Consider the following 12,883-nt stretch of genomic DNA (forward strand, 5'->3'; position numbering starts at 1 on the left):
AATACCACCTCATCTCTTCTTTAGTGAACTCGTTGTGGAAATAAGTGATTCCTATGAACAGAATCTAGTGCCCCAACAACACTGGTCTCATCAAGAGAAAATACATTCAACTCTTAAGCAAAGTAAAAGTAAGTAAAACAAAGTAAAAAAAGAGAGAGAAAACTAGCCATAAATAGTGTGCCAGGCACTCTGTGAAGTTCTTTATAAATATTATCACATTTGATCCTCACATCAACTGTGGGAGTAGGTGCTATTATTATCCCCATCTTATAGTTGAGGAAACTGAAGCAGACTGAGGTTAAGTGACTTTCCCAGGGTCACACAGCTAAGAAGTGTCTGAGGCTGGATTTGGATTCAGGTCTTCCTGACTCCACGAGGCCTAGCATTCTATCTATTGCCCCATTTGCCTCTGAAAAACTGCAGAAAGGTAAGGTCCCAAACTACTTTACCTAAATTTCTAGATAATTTATGGGCAAAAGGTTATTTTATTCATATTGATTTGGCTGGATAGTTTTGGTGTCCCTCTTATTTTCTGTGTTTCTGTAAATAAAGACAAACCTGGGAAGAATGACAGGAAGTTCATGATAGGGGTGAGAAAAAGGATCAAAACAACATTCCTTACTCAAAGAGAAAGGAGCAGGATTTCCTACGGACTGCTCCATGTAAAGGATGAGAAAGAGCAGAGCAGTATGATGTGGGGGAGATAGTGCTGAAATGTGAATTTGTCTCTACTGCTTACTAAGCTATGTGACTTTAGACAAGCAACCTCATCTCTCGATTGAGGCAGAAAGCCTCAATTAGAACTGGAGAAAGTTGGATCAATGGTAGAGGAAGGATCCTCAAAGCAGATGAAAAATAAATTTACCATGCCACTCTCCAAATCCCATTTTGTTTTTCTCCTTCTCCTTTTCTCAGAAACTTCTGGTGCCAGTGCCAAGTACAGTCAGGATTGATGTGACCCAGAATGCATCTGGGTGTTTGAAGTGGCCTTTTAGAGTAACCTGTAATTTTCACATTATTGGTCTCGGTTGTAGAAGCAAAAGTAGTCTACTGCTCCCAGCAGAAGGTTCATTCAACACAGGGTTGGTTCAGTTGGGAAGGAGAGAGAGAGAGAGAGAGAGAGAGAGAGAGAGAGAGAGAGAGAGAGAGAGAGAGAGAGAGAGAGAGACAGACAGACGGAGAGAGAGAGACAGAGAGAGAGAGGAGAGAGAGAGAGGAGAGAGAGAATGAGAATACTGGAAAGAGCAAAATAAAGGCATTCCTGTCCAGATTTCTGTAACCATCCTTTCATATGGGCACTGGCACAAAGTTTGGCATCTTCTCATTGGCTGTTGTTTGACTTTCTGTTTTAAAAAAGAACAAAAATGTAGAATGCTATTTCCCTTTGAGTCCTGCCTTCTATCTGCAGTGTTTAAGCAGCATAGAGGCTAGGCCTAGAGGGGGAAATGTATTTTGAGGGGCGAGCATCTTTTCCTTCTCTGTCTCAAGGAGAGAGAGTTTGTGGTGTGGGGTTAGCCTCATTTCTGGTGGCTATTGCTCTCTTTTGATCAAGACAAATATCCTTTTATTCTAGAATGAGAACACTTCTTCCCCTGTCGTGACAATGAAAAGAGGTGGATACATGCATTCATTCTTTCTCTTTTCCCTGGGAAAGGATCTCCCCAACTGTCCTTCTGGGCTTCTAATGTTTTGGCTGGAGAGCTGAACATGTTCCTTACTGTCCTCCTCATGATCTCTAAAGATGCACCTAAATAGTAACATTACATTTATTTCGCATTTCCTAGCATGTTTCCCCTTCAGTGAAGAAATTTCCTTTACCCTTGTATCTTGGGATCTGCTCTCCAATCTTAGAAGGTTGCCTGAAGTATTGTTCCTAGAGGCACACAGCCTGTATGTTTCAGAGGCTGAGGCTTGAGCCAAGGTCTTTCTGATTCTGAGACCAATTCTCTATCCATAATCCATGCTTCTCTTGAGGAATGTATTATTATCTTCATTTTATGGATAAGGAAACTGGACTCCCCAAATGGTTATGTGATTTGCCCAAAGGTCATGGAGCTAATAATACATGGAAGACCTGGAGCTCAGATCCTACATTTTTTTATTCCTAATTGAATGCGTTTTCCAAATCACCACCTGCTTCTCTCTGCATAAAACAATGCCTTTTCCTAGTGCCTTTGAAAAGTTCTCAAAGCACATTATGCATACTTAGCCTCCATACACCTGTAAGGAATTGAGAATATAGATATTATTAACCTCATTTTACAGAGGAGGATACTGAGACATAAGATAGCCCTGGGATCATTTTTGTGTAAATTTTGGTAACAAAACACTGGAAATTTAGGTTCTTATCCAGTGACTTTATGCACCTTCCCAGAGGTGGTGACTAAAATTCTGCTTTTCTCCCTTTTTTTCCTTTTCCTCTCTAGGTGATAGTTGGTGGGATATGAAGGCAACTTTCATTCCAGTTGTTTGGAGGATGAAAGAAAGACACAAATGACTCCTGTGTGTAATGGATCAGAGGAGAAGACAAAGAAAGGAGTGGATGTTGGGGTGCTGCAGTGAACTCTTTTGTACCTACCCAGCTTTGGACTCTTTCAACAATAAACTGGGGACTCTCCTTTTAACCCTACGCAGCCAAAGCCTTTTTTCAGAGCACTTTCAGACCTAGTTAACAGAGAGGTCAAACTGAACGTGGACTTGGAAAAAATGAGAGTATATGAAAGATACTGAGAATGGTAGTACATTAGTCTGATGACTTATGGACAATCCTGGAATACCAGACTTTTAAAGTGTGTGTTTTCATTCCTCCCAAAAAGAGAGACATGCCCTCGTCATCCTTTTGGAATCATCTTCATTGAGTTATGTGAGAAGCCTGACAGATCCAAGGTTCCCAATCATGTTCCAGAGTGTGTTTTCTGATACATCATGGGTATTGACACTTGCAGTAGCTGCCAGCCACCAACTAATGGCTTCCTGCATCGACTTTTTAACATTGTTTGCTAATATTCACTTTTTGGAAGCATCCAGCAGCTGGGAACAATTTCAAAGAGTGTGTCTTGCCAGACAAAGGGGATCAGAATCTTACTTCCCTTTGCCAGATGGCTTTTAATGACTAACTGCAGAAACTCTTCTTACTTAGGAGAGAATGCAAAGTTTAGATCAGAGAAGCTCTCTTCAATTCAACAAGCATTCATTAGACACCTACTCTATGCACTCTCTTTGTCCAAAGACAAAGCTAAACAGTTCCTGTCCTCTACCTCTACTTTAAAGAATACCCCATAGCATGAAAACTTTCAGAGCATTGGGATCTTTTTATGTAAAGATGGTCACTTGTGCAGAAAAATAACTTCATTACTATAAAAAATCCCTGTGTTTTTTATTCAGTGATATGAATTTTGCTTCAGTAGATGAGCATGATTACTTTGGTCCCTGGGGACTAGCAGTTTTAAACTTATGTATATATATGTATATGAAGCATATATAAAGCAAATATATATATTATAAAGCAGAAATTCTTCCTAGTGATAGAAAAAAGTTGTGTTCTTTTTGCAAAGTAGGATTTTTCTGAAAAATTCACTGTGGTCTGTGAACTTAATTTTTAAAATATTATGCTAATTATATTTCAATATAATTAGATTCCTTCATAATCCTATGTATTTTATTTTGTGCATTTAAAAGAACCAGAATTTAAGAATATCTCAAAAGACCAAGCTGAGTCAACTGATAAAGCACATCTTTTAATCCAAAAAGCAAAAAAAAAAAAAAGAGTAGGATGACAATTTTATTTCAAAGTAAAATGATATCTGTTTTTATTTAAAATGCATTTGTATAAGTAGGAGAAATTATAGTAAAAGTATTTTAAATTATTTTAAAAATTAGTGTATTAATTGGCACACCTGGTCCTTTTTGTGTTAGAAACATAACTGAGGTCCATAGGTTTTACTAGACTGCTAATGAGGTTCATGCTACACAAAAGGGTATATTTTGATTTGGGGTTTGGATGTAATGTAGCCACTGATAAGGTCCTACTCTGGGTCCCTTTTATGACTTGGAGGTGACCTTGGGTTGCGCTAGCAGACTACAAATGGCATTCTGAGATGCTCAGTACCACATGACTGGCTTCCAGATGAAGACTTTTTCTGGCAACAATAACTATTATGGCACTGAAGAGGGTCATAATCTGTGCCAGTGGAGGAAATAGATCCCAAACTGATGAAATCACAGATCTTTGCAGTATGAAAGCATAACAGTAGTGAAAGGCACATTGAACCAGGAACTGGGAGACCTAAGCTCTGACTAAGATATATTCACAAGGGTATTGTGTGAAGATCTAATAAAATAAAATATGAAAAATGCATTGTAAGCCTTTAGGTGATGTGCAAGCAAACGCTGTTGTTGTTATTATCATAATTAATCACTGGTAATTAATAATAATAGCTAACTTTATATAGTGTTTATCATGTGCCAGGATCTATGCCAACCACTTTACATTCATCATCTCATTTGATCCTTTCAACAACCCTGAGAGGTAGGTACTATCATTATCCCCATTTTATAGGTGAGAAAACTGAAGCAAACAGAGGTTAAGTGGTTTGCCCAGGGTCATACAGACAGTAAGTGTCTGAGGCCAGATTTGAACTGGGTTCTTTTTGACTCCAGGCCCAGCACTATCTATTGCACCACGTAACCGCCCCCTAATACTAGTTTAATTCATAGAGTTTTAGAGCTAGAAGAGACATTAGTGATAAATTCTCCTAATTTTCCAAAGGAGAAAATAGAGGCTTCCTGGAGTGGTTGAGTTGCTTGCCCAAGTTCCAGACTAGAACCCAGTTTTCCTGACTAATCCTCTACCCTTTCCAGTACTGTCTCCTATATGCCATGAAGAAGATGGATGACATTTAGAGTCAGAAGATTTGAGTCCCAACACCAGCTCTGACACTTCCCCTTGGACAAGCCATTTAAGTCATTTACTGGCTCTCAGTTTCTTTATCGGTAAAATGAGGGGCTGAACTATGACCTCTAAGGTTTCTTCCACTTCTAAATCTATGATCCTATGAGTTCCTTACCTCTATATCACCAAGCTAGGGCTGCTGGCTCATAAAGGAAAGAGGAATGATTTCTTCCCAGAGACTGTGTGATCCTATGGCCCTTCCCAGGGCTGAGTAGCAGACACTCTATCTTCCCTGCTGGGGACAGCAAAGTTTTCATCTGTCTCATCCCCTCCCCTTTGACAATAGAAACATGCACCATTGTTCTGGATGCTTCAGGAAAGGTATTGTATCAGGTGACATGTGACTGAAAATCTGATGGAAACAGAATTCCTTCCATTACGTCTGACAAACCTGATCCTGCCTCGAACAGAACGACTACCGAGATGCCATTACTAGTGTTGATATGTAGCTTACATTTTTTAATCAGCCCCCTCCTCCCAGAAATAGCATTTTTCTTCCTTTGCAACACAACCCACTCCGTACACCTAAGAAGAAGAGATCAGGCCAAATACTTCTTGTTTATTTACCTGACTCAATTTTTACCTGCTTCTTCATCCAAACTTTAGGCCTTGATTCACATAGCTACAAGAGACCTTCAGGACCCACCATTTGAGAGATGGGCTTTACTTTAAGTTGAAGAGTTAGGAACAATTCTTAGTTTATCTGAGCAAATACTGAAAGGAGAAGGCTTATCTGAACCATGACTAAAATGGCCTTGGATGGTCCTTTGAGCACAGAAGGTCCTTCATATGTGCTTGGTTGTTTTATTAAATAAAAGAGCTTTTATCCAAATGTAATTTTAAGGGACGGGCAGTGAGACAGTGAAGTGGATAGGGTTTGAGGACTGGAATCAGGAAGACTCATCTTCCTGAGTTCAAATCTGGCCTCATAGACTTACTAGCTGTGTGACCCTGGGCAAGTCACTTCACCCTGTTTTCCTCAGTTTCCTCATCTGTAAAGTGAGCTGGAAAAGGAAATGGCAAACCACTCCAGTATCTTGGCAAAAAAAACCCCAAAGCAACCAAATGGGATCATGTAGAGTCAGATGCAACTTAAAAAAAAGACAAATCTAAACCACAATTGACTATAAAGAAATGAAGGTTTATTTGAGTTCTCCAGCTCCTGGTTCACCTGTCTAGGGACTCACCTTCAGCTGTTACTTTGGAGAGTATATACTGGGAGATGAAGAGGGAAGTTTAAAATGAATATTTGCCTCTAATAGTCTAGCCTAAGTGAAGTAATGTATTAAAGTAATGTAGTAAAGTAAAGTAACTATTCACTTGAGTCATTCCCAGCTTACTTTCAATGAGGGTTGGTTTACTTTTCCCTCTGTGGGGGGCAGGGTGAATTTCATCTGTGACTCAATCTTTGTACACTAGGACAAATGCAGTGGCAAAGTCCAGCCTTTGGGTTGGACCCATTACCCAAGCTATGGTGAGGAAGGAATGTCTGCTCGTACAGACTCTTCATTTCACAACCTTGAGTGTTCAATTTCAGCTGTGTATATCAACTGTGTATGTGTGAATGAGCAAGCGTGTGTTCTATGTGTCTGCTTGCTTAGTGCTTCTGGTTCTTTTTGCTGTGTTTCTACCCTACATTCCCTTGCCACTTGGCCTGTCTTCCAATTCCTCTTTGTGTTTACCATCTTCTGTATGTTGATTTGGTTCAGTCTGTTAAGAGGAATCTACATCTTATGTGATGCCATAGTTCAATCAGATGGGAAAGTTAAGGGGCTATCTGATCTGTAAAATTCACGGCACAACTGAGTTTCTGCCATTGGCGGGCTTTGGTTTCAGATACTTCCCCAGAATGAAAGGGAAACCTGGAAAGGCTGGAAAGCATCCCTCTCTCCTCAAGATGGTGCTGGCAGTCAGCTGGCTGGGGTTTGCCTTCTTCGCTCCTGCTCTGTTCCCAGGTGAGTAGTTTCTAATGCTAAGTGATACTTGCAGATTCTATAAAGGATCATGGGGTTTTAGTGGTGACAGGATGGTCCAGACCACTAGGGGTGGAGACCTAGAGATTAGAGAGAACTGCCGGAGTGAGGTAGCCTGTAACTAGAGAGTGATAGTAAGAAGTACGGAAAGGTGGGACAGCTTTCAGAAGTGAAAAGCGTGAGAGCGAAATGAGCACTGACCTTGCCATCAGAATACCTGAGTTTTAGCAAAGATCTATACTGTTTTCTACCTGTGTGACTTGGACAAATTGTCTGGCTTCTTTGGATGTCTGTTTCCTCCTCTTTAAAATTAGGGGGGAGGTGTGGTCTCTATGATCTCTAAGACCTTGCCCAAACAAATTTATTCTAACAAAGTGAGTTACTTAGTCCGTTATTCCACGTATGACTTCTGTAGTTTGTTTCTTTTTAGTTTGTCAAGAATCTTGACTGAGACAGCAAAATTTTAAAATTAAGCCTATTCAAATGAAGACAAAGAAAATGCCCTACTGTAAGGCTAATAAACTTGTGTAAATTTAATTTTATATATAAATTAAATTAATAAATACGTATATAATTAAATATAAATTCATTTACATAAATTTATATAAATCATGTGAGCCTTCCTATGAACATCAGAGGAATTTAGTAGCAGGTAACTGGTGAGGATTCAGACAGGCAGTTTCTCAACATTATTAAGGTCTAGCCATAAACAGCCAGATGTTCCAGGTGCAAGCAGAGACATCTGGTGTCCAACAAAGGCTGAGAGTGAAAAAGCGGTGGATTCAGGAAGGCTGGCAGAGGCCCAATCCTGGGGAATTTTTGTGGTAGGTAGTAGGTGGAGATAAAATAGGCAGATGAGATCTGGCAGCAGGTGACACACAAGTAGTCCAGAGGGTGTGGGGATCAGAGCTAGGATTCTAGTTTCTTAAAGGCTGATGACCTGGGTTATTAGATAATATTTCAAGGAAAGGACTTAGGAACAGTGGAGCAAGATTGGAACCCCATCCCTGGAAATGGAGATTCAAGGTTTACAGAGGACAAAAAAAGAACCTAGCTTCCAGGACTAGGATATAACTGCCTGATCTCTGGAATCATACCTCCTTTTATTCCTATTTCCCTGGGACCAGATTTGTTCCAGAATCTGAGATGATCAGGTTGAGTGGCCCTAGCTAGGAGGACTGGAGATCAAGTGGGGTCAGGCATCCAGGCCAGTTATTCCAGTGGGAGAAGCCGATTACTGAAGCTATTAGAGAGAATGATTAGGCAGCTCAAATATACCCAACTTATCTCCTTCAATTTCTTTTAATGTCTGAGAGCAAGAACAGAATATTCTGTGAGTTGAAAAAACTACAATCAATACAAATGAAGGTTAGAGTACAAGTTTGAAAAGGAAAACACATTTTTAAAAAGTTGTTTATTTTTAAAAAAACAATTTGCTGTCTCATTGACTATCGTTGTTATTATGTGATGGTTTTCTCCATTGAGTTCAAGGTGTTTTCCTCATCTTGTCACTTAATAATCCTCGCCTCAGAGAGGGGCAGGTAAAACATGATAATATGTTGTGGAGTCCTTTATGTGAATGCCATTCAAGCAATTGAATTAAAATATCCTGTGGAAAAGAGATTAGACATCCTGTTTAGGCCCAGATGAGAGACCCAGGAGCATTAGAAGGGAGCTGTTAAGAGACAAATTTGGACCTGATTTCAAGGCATTTAATGCTGACCAAAAGTGGGGTGGGATGCCTCCAGAAGTAATGAGTACCTCCTCATTGGAAGTCCTTCAAGGAGAGGTTGCAACTCTTGTTGGAGATATTTTGGTTAGGCGTTGCTTGATTTGGATAGGATGGCTGCTGAGGTACTGTCCGTCTCTAAAATTCTATGATTCTGTGAATATCCATTAAGCATTCATTACTTGCAAGGCACTATGCTAGGGTTTGGGTATACAAAGACAAAATTCCATTTTCTGTCAACAAGGAACCCTATATTCCACTGCGGTCAAGGTATGACATGTGGGGAAAGGGGAGGGAAGAAGCCTTTAATAATAGTCTTCTTTGTACCAGACATTAGGCTAAGTGCTTTGCAAATGTTATCTCATTTAATGAAATAATATGTACACAAATAAGAATAGTAGAAAGAAAATGGAAAAATGGCAGAAAGCTATCTGCAATCATCCCTTCCGCATTCCTCTATTGAATTCATGTTTATTATTTAAGCTATTTGTTTTCTCACAGCGGAGATTAATTTAGGCTTAATCAGTCAGTCAGTACTTGTACTAGCTGCTTTCTTCAATAACAAAAGCAGTTAAATTAAAAAAACAGCCCATTCATACATTTTAATTCCTATTACTACGGTGCCAACCATTGCCTGTGCTTAAGCATACTTTTTAATTGTTATGTCATGCTAAGAATGTAAAAAAGAAAGGAAAAAAAGAAAAAAAGGCAAAGCTAATAAGTTTATTTGTAATACCATTTCTTCAAGCATTCAGAAAGCAGCACACTTGTCTGCATAATATATCAGAAACCTATTTGTGACATGAACTTGCATGATGAGATGGTGGCGCCTGGTGGGATTGACAATGAAATGTCACATCACTGTGTATGATGATGATTTTTCTATACTCATCTAATTTTCATAACATTTCCACAAAAGCCACAAATGACATGCAAAGACCAGAAGATGACACAGAAAAATTTTAGAAACTCAGAAATGCATAAAATATATGTACAATATTGTATAATATCAACATATTTTATCTTTTAATACCATATCATTTCCGACTTCTTCTCTGGTACAAAGGTAGGGCCAAAAAATTTCTGTGGATTTTTCAGATATTGGGAGGGGCATCATGCCCCTAACCCTTGTAATATGGAAGGGATAAATGTATTAGGAGAGATCATGGGAGAGTTGGCACCTGAGCTGAGATGTGAAGAAAGATTAGGATCCTGAGAAGTGAAGCTGAGATGGGGATGCATTTCAGGGATGGCTGATAGCTGGTGCAAATGCATAGAATGGGAAAGCAATTTACATAAAATTTTTATCTTATTTTTAGTGACTTAAATGAAACCAGCTTATATTTTAACTTGAAAATTTAATTAACTGAGCCTATCACTGTAGTTGCCTTTATAATCTGTGTTGATATAGTTGGAAAAAATTGTTTTTTCTTCAAAGACTTGATATATTTTAGGTATATGGCGTGAAGAAATAAGATTCTTCCCTGGATGTTTCCTGGTGGATTGAGAGCTGCCCTCTTGCTTTTCAATTTCAAGTCACTTGAAAATGGCCCTTTGTTCATTTAAAACTAGGGGTTGGTCAAGTACAGGTTGACCTTAATGGTTTCTGAGGTTCCTTTTAACTCTGAGACTCTGTGAAAAGAAAAACAAACTCTTCATGCCCACAACATCTCTCTCTCTCTGTCTCTGTCTTTCCACCTCCCTCCCTCTCTCCCTCCCTCTCAGAGGTATTCTATTTCAGACTCCAGAGGAGAAGCAGAAAATATGCTATGTTAACTTGACCTCTACTCTTCAGCTAAAGTGATGTCTTGTAAGTTTCAGGGACTTGAAGCTTTTGTAGCTAAACAGTCCACTAAGACTTTTGAGACAGCTTGTTATTAATAACTGGCATTTATACGGTGATTTAAGATACACAAAGGGCTTTACATATATTGTTTAATTTGAACTTCCCAACAACTCTGTGAGGAGGGCACTTTAGGAATGATTGTCCCCAACTTACAGATGAGAAAATAACGAGTCAGATCACATGGCTATGAACTGTCAGAGGCACTGATTGTCAGTCTTTCCCAACTCCTAGTCCATTACCCTTTCCACTATACTACTGGCCTGAAAATGGCAAAAATCCTCACAAATATTTCACCAAATGCACTGCAGATCCAAGCCTGGAAGTCATTTAATAACACTGAATCTGAATCATGCAAAGGAAATCCCAAATTTCCCTGATGGAGGCATCAAGGCCTAAAGTAAAAAAAAAAAAAATTCCACTCAAAGCTAAAATGTCAAGATGCTACAGGGACAGGAATATCTGTGGTGTTAAGACTGAATATGAATAAGGTGAGAGACAGATGCTGTTTCCTTGCTCCTGAAACCTTACAAATAGAAGCAGATTAGCCTCACGATCTAATCCAAGAACAGTTTCCCATTTGGACCTATAGGTTTCTGGGCCAAGTCTGAGCCACTCCTCCCTAAATCATGGTTGGGGAACACTACTTCTTTGCCTATTTGAGCTAGGATTAAATGTATCTGGAATGAAAAACACTGTCCCTGGGGCAGAAAATATACTGCACACATGAACAGTGACTCATTGATCTTGGATAATTGTGTTGGTTGTGTCTTGACAGAAAGGATACTTAAAGATTCCTCTCTGGGCCATTCCTCTGGTCTCTAGCTCTATTTCTGAGGCTGAACACAAGCTAAGTGTACAGACCAGATTTGGGTCAAACTGTGAATTGTCAGTTTTCCTTACACAGATTCCCTAGAGGAGAAATAGCCCCCTGGATTTCTTGCCCATTTTTGCTTTCCTTTTCTGATCTTCTGGATACTCCAACAGAAATAGTTTTCTAAAACACATCTTGGCAGCTTTGCCACATATTTGGAAATGCAATATTATTGCATTAAGATAAAGATCCCACTGCTGAGCTAGTCTGCGTTTTCCGTCTGATGGCCACTAACATGATTCCCTCTGAATCTTCAAAAGCAGAAAATGTTTCATTAAAATCCCTCTGAATTCAACTCCCTCCTCTTAATGCAATAATTTGAGTCTCAGATGGCAGCCAAGGTTTCCAGCCTAATGATTCCATCAGGTCCCATGATTAGGTTTAAGTATAGGTGGATGGATTTTGATTCTCTCCCCCCTCAAGTTGTTAGTGCTTTCTTCCTCTTCAAAAAATTATTTTCTTTAGAACACCAACCAACCAGGGATTGCGATTTCTCTCTCTCCCCGCTTCCTCTCTCTCCCCTCCTTCCCCCTCTGTCTCTGTCTTTTTCTGTCTCTCTCCCCTTCTCTTTCCTTCCCTCCCTCCTTCTCTCTCTTCCTCTCTCTCACTCCCCCCTCCTTCCCTTCCTCTCTCTCCCCCTCCCTCTCCCTCTCTGTCTCTGTCTCTCTCCCCACCTCTCTCTTTCCCTCTCCTTCTCTGTCTCTCTCTCACACACACACTCAGGCTGCATGTACGCTGCTCCTTGGAGACTCAATCCCACTATTAATCAGCATGGGTGTTTGATCTGCTCCATTTTCTGATCTGTGCCGACTCAACTCTCCTTAGGCAATCTGGTGGTGCCCCTCTCTTGTAGTATCACCATATTAATGTCACATTTAGTGGAGGCAACCAATTGGCTCTTGAGCTCAAGAGATCCTCTAGTATCAGCCTCCTTCAGTAGTAATTACCCAGATACATGACCATGCCTGACCAAATTATCTTGAAGTTACTGTTCAGTGCATACCTCGTATCCTCTTAATAGAATGGATGCTTCTTGAGGTCAAGTACTGTTTCAATTTTGTCTTTGTATTCCCAGGACCCACCAAAGAGTTTTGCAACTGACATGTGCTTAATTGTTGTTGTCGTGTTGTTGTCATTCTTGAAGAGGACCATGACATCAGGGAGATGGTGACATGACTTGCACTTGACTTTGATTTGAGTGAGGGAGGTCTGTGCAAGGTCACCAGACTCACTTCTCCTCCAGAGCCATCTGGGTCCAATGGCCAGATATTCATCAGGATGAGTGGAGAAGGTCCAGGATGCGATGGGAGACCTTGGCCATTTTAGGCTAAGGTCTTATCACATTCTCACTTTGAGTGAGATACACCCATTCAATGAATAGGCTTCTTTAAGTAGTTACTCAAGGGATGGCCCCTTTAAAAAAAAATCAAACTGGGAGGAGAAGACCCTCAGAGTTCCTGGGTAAAAGAGAAACAGTTTCTATTTAGTATTTACATTCACTCTGTGCTAGGCG

General features: G+C 40.0%; 1 protein-coding gene across 1 annotated transcript in view; it reads left to right on the forward strand.

The window, feature by feature from the left end:
• CEMIP (cell migration inducing hyaluronidase 1) overlaps positions 1 to 12,883 on the forward strand; it is a 246,386-nt gene that overhangs the window by 120,791 nt on the left and 112,712 nt on the right. Inside the window, exon 2 of the mRNA XM_072619226.1 lies at positions 6,788 to 6,906. Coding sequence (XP_072475327.1) covers positions 6,801 to 6,906 — 106 coding nt within the window. The 5' untranslated portion in view covers positions 6,788 to 6,800. The remainder of the gene's footprint in view (positions 1 to 6,787; positions 6,907 to 12,883) is intronic.

This window comes from Notamacropus eugenii, chromosome 1, assembly GCF_028372415.1.
Source record: "Notamacropus eugenii isolate mMacEug1 chromosome 1, mMacEug1.pri_v2, whole genome shotgun sequence".
NCBI classification, from domain to species: Eukaryota; Metazoa; Chordata; class Mammalia; order Diprotodontia; family Macropodidae; genus Notamacropus; species Notamacropus eugenii.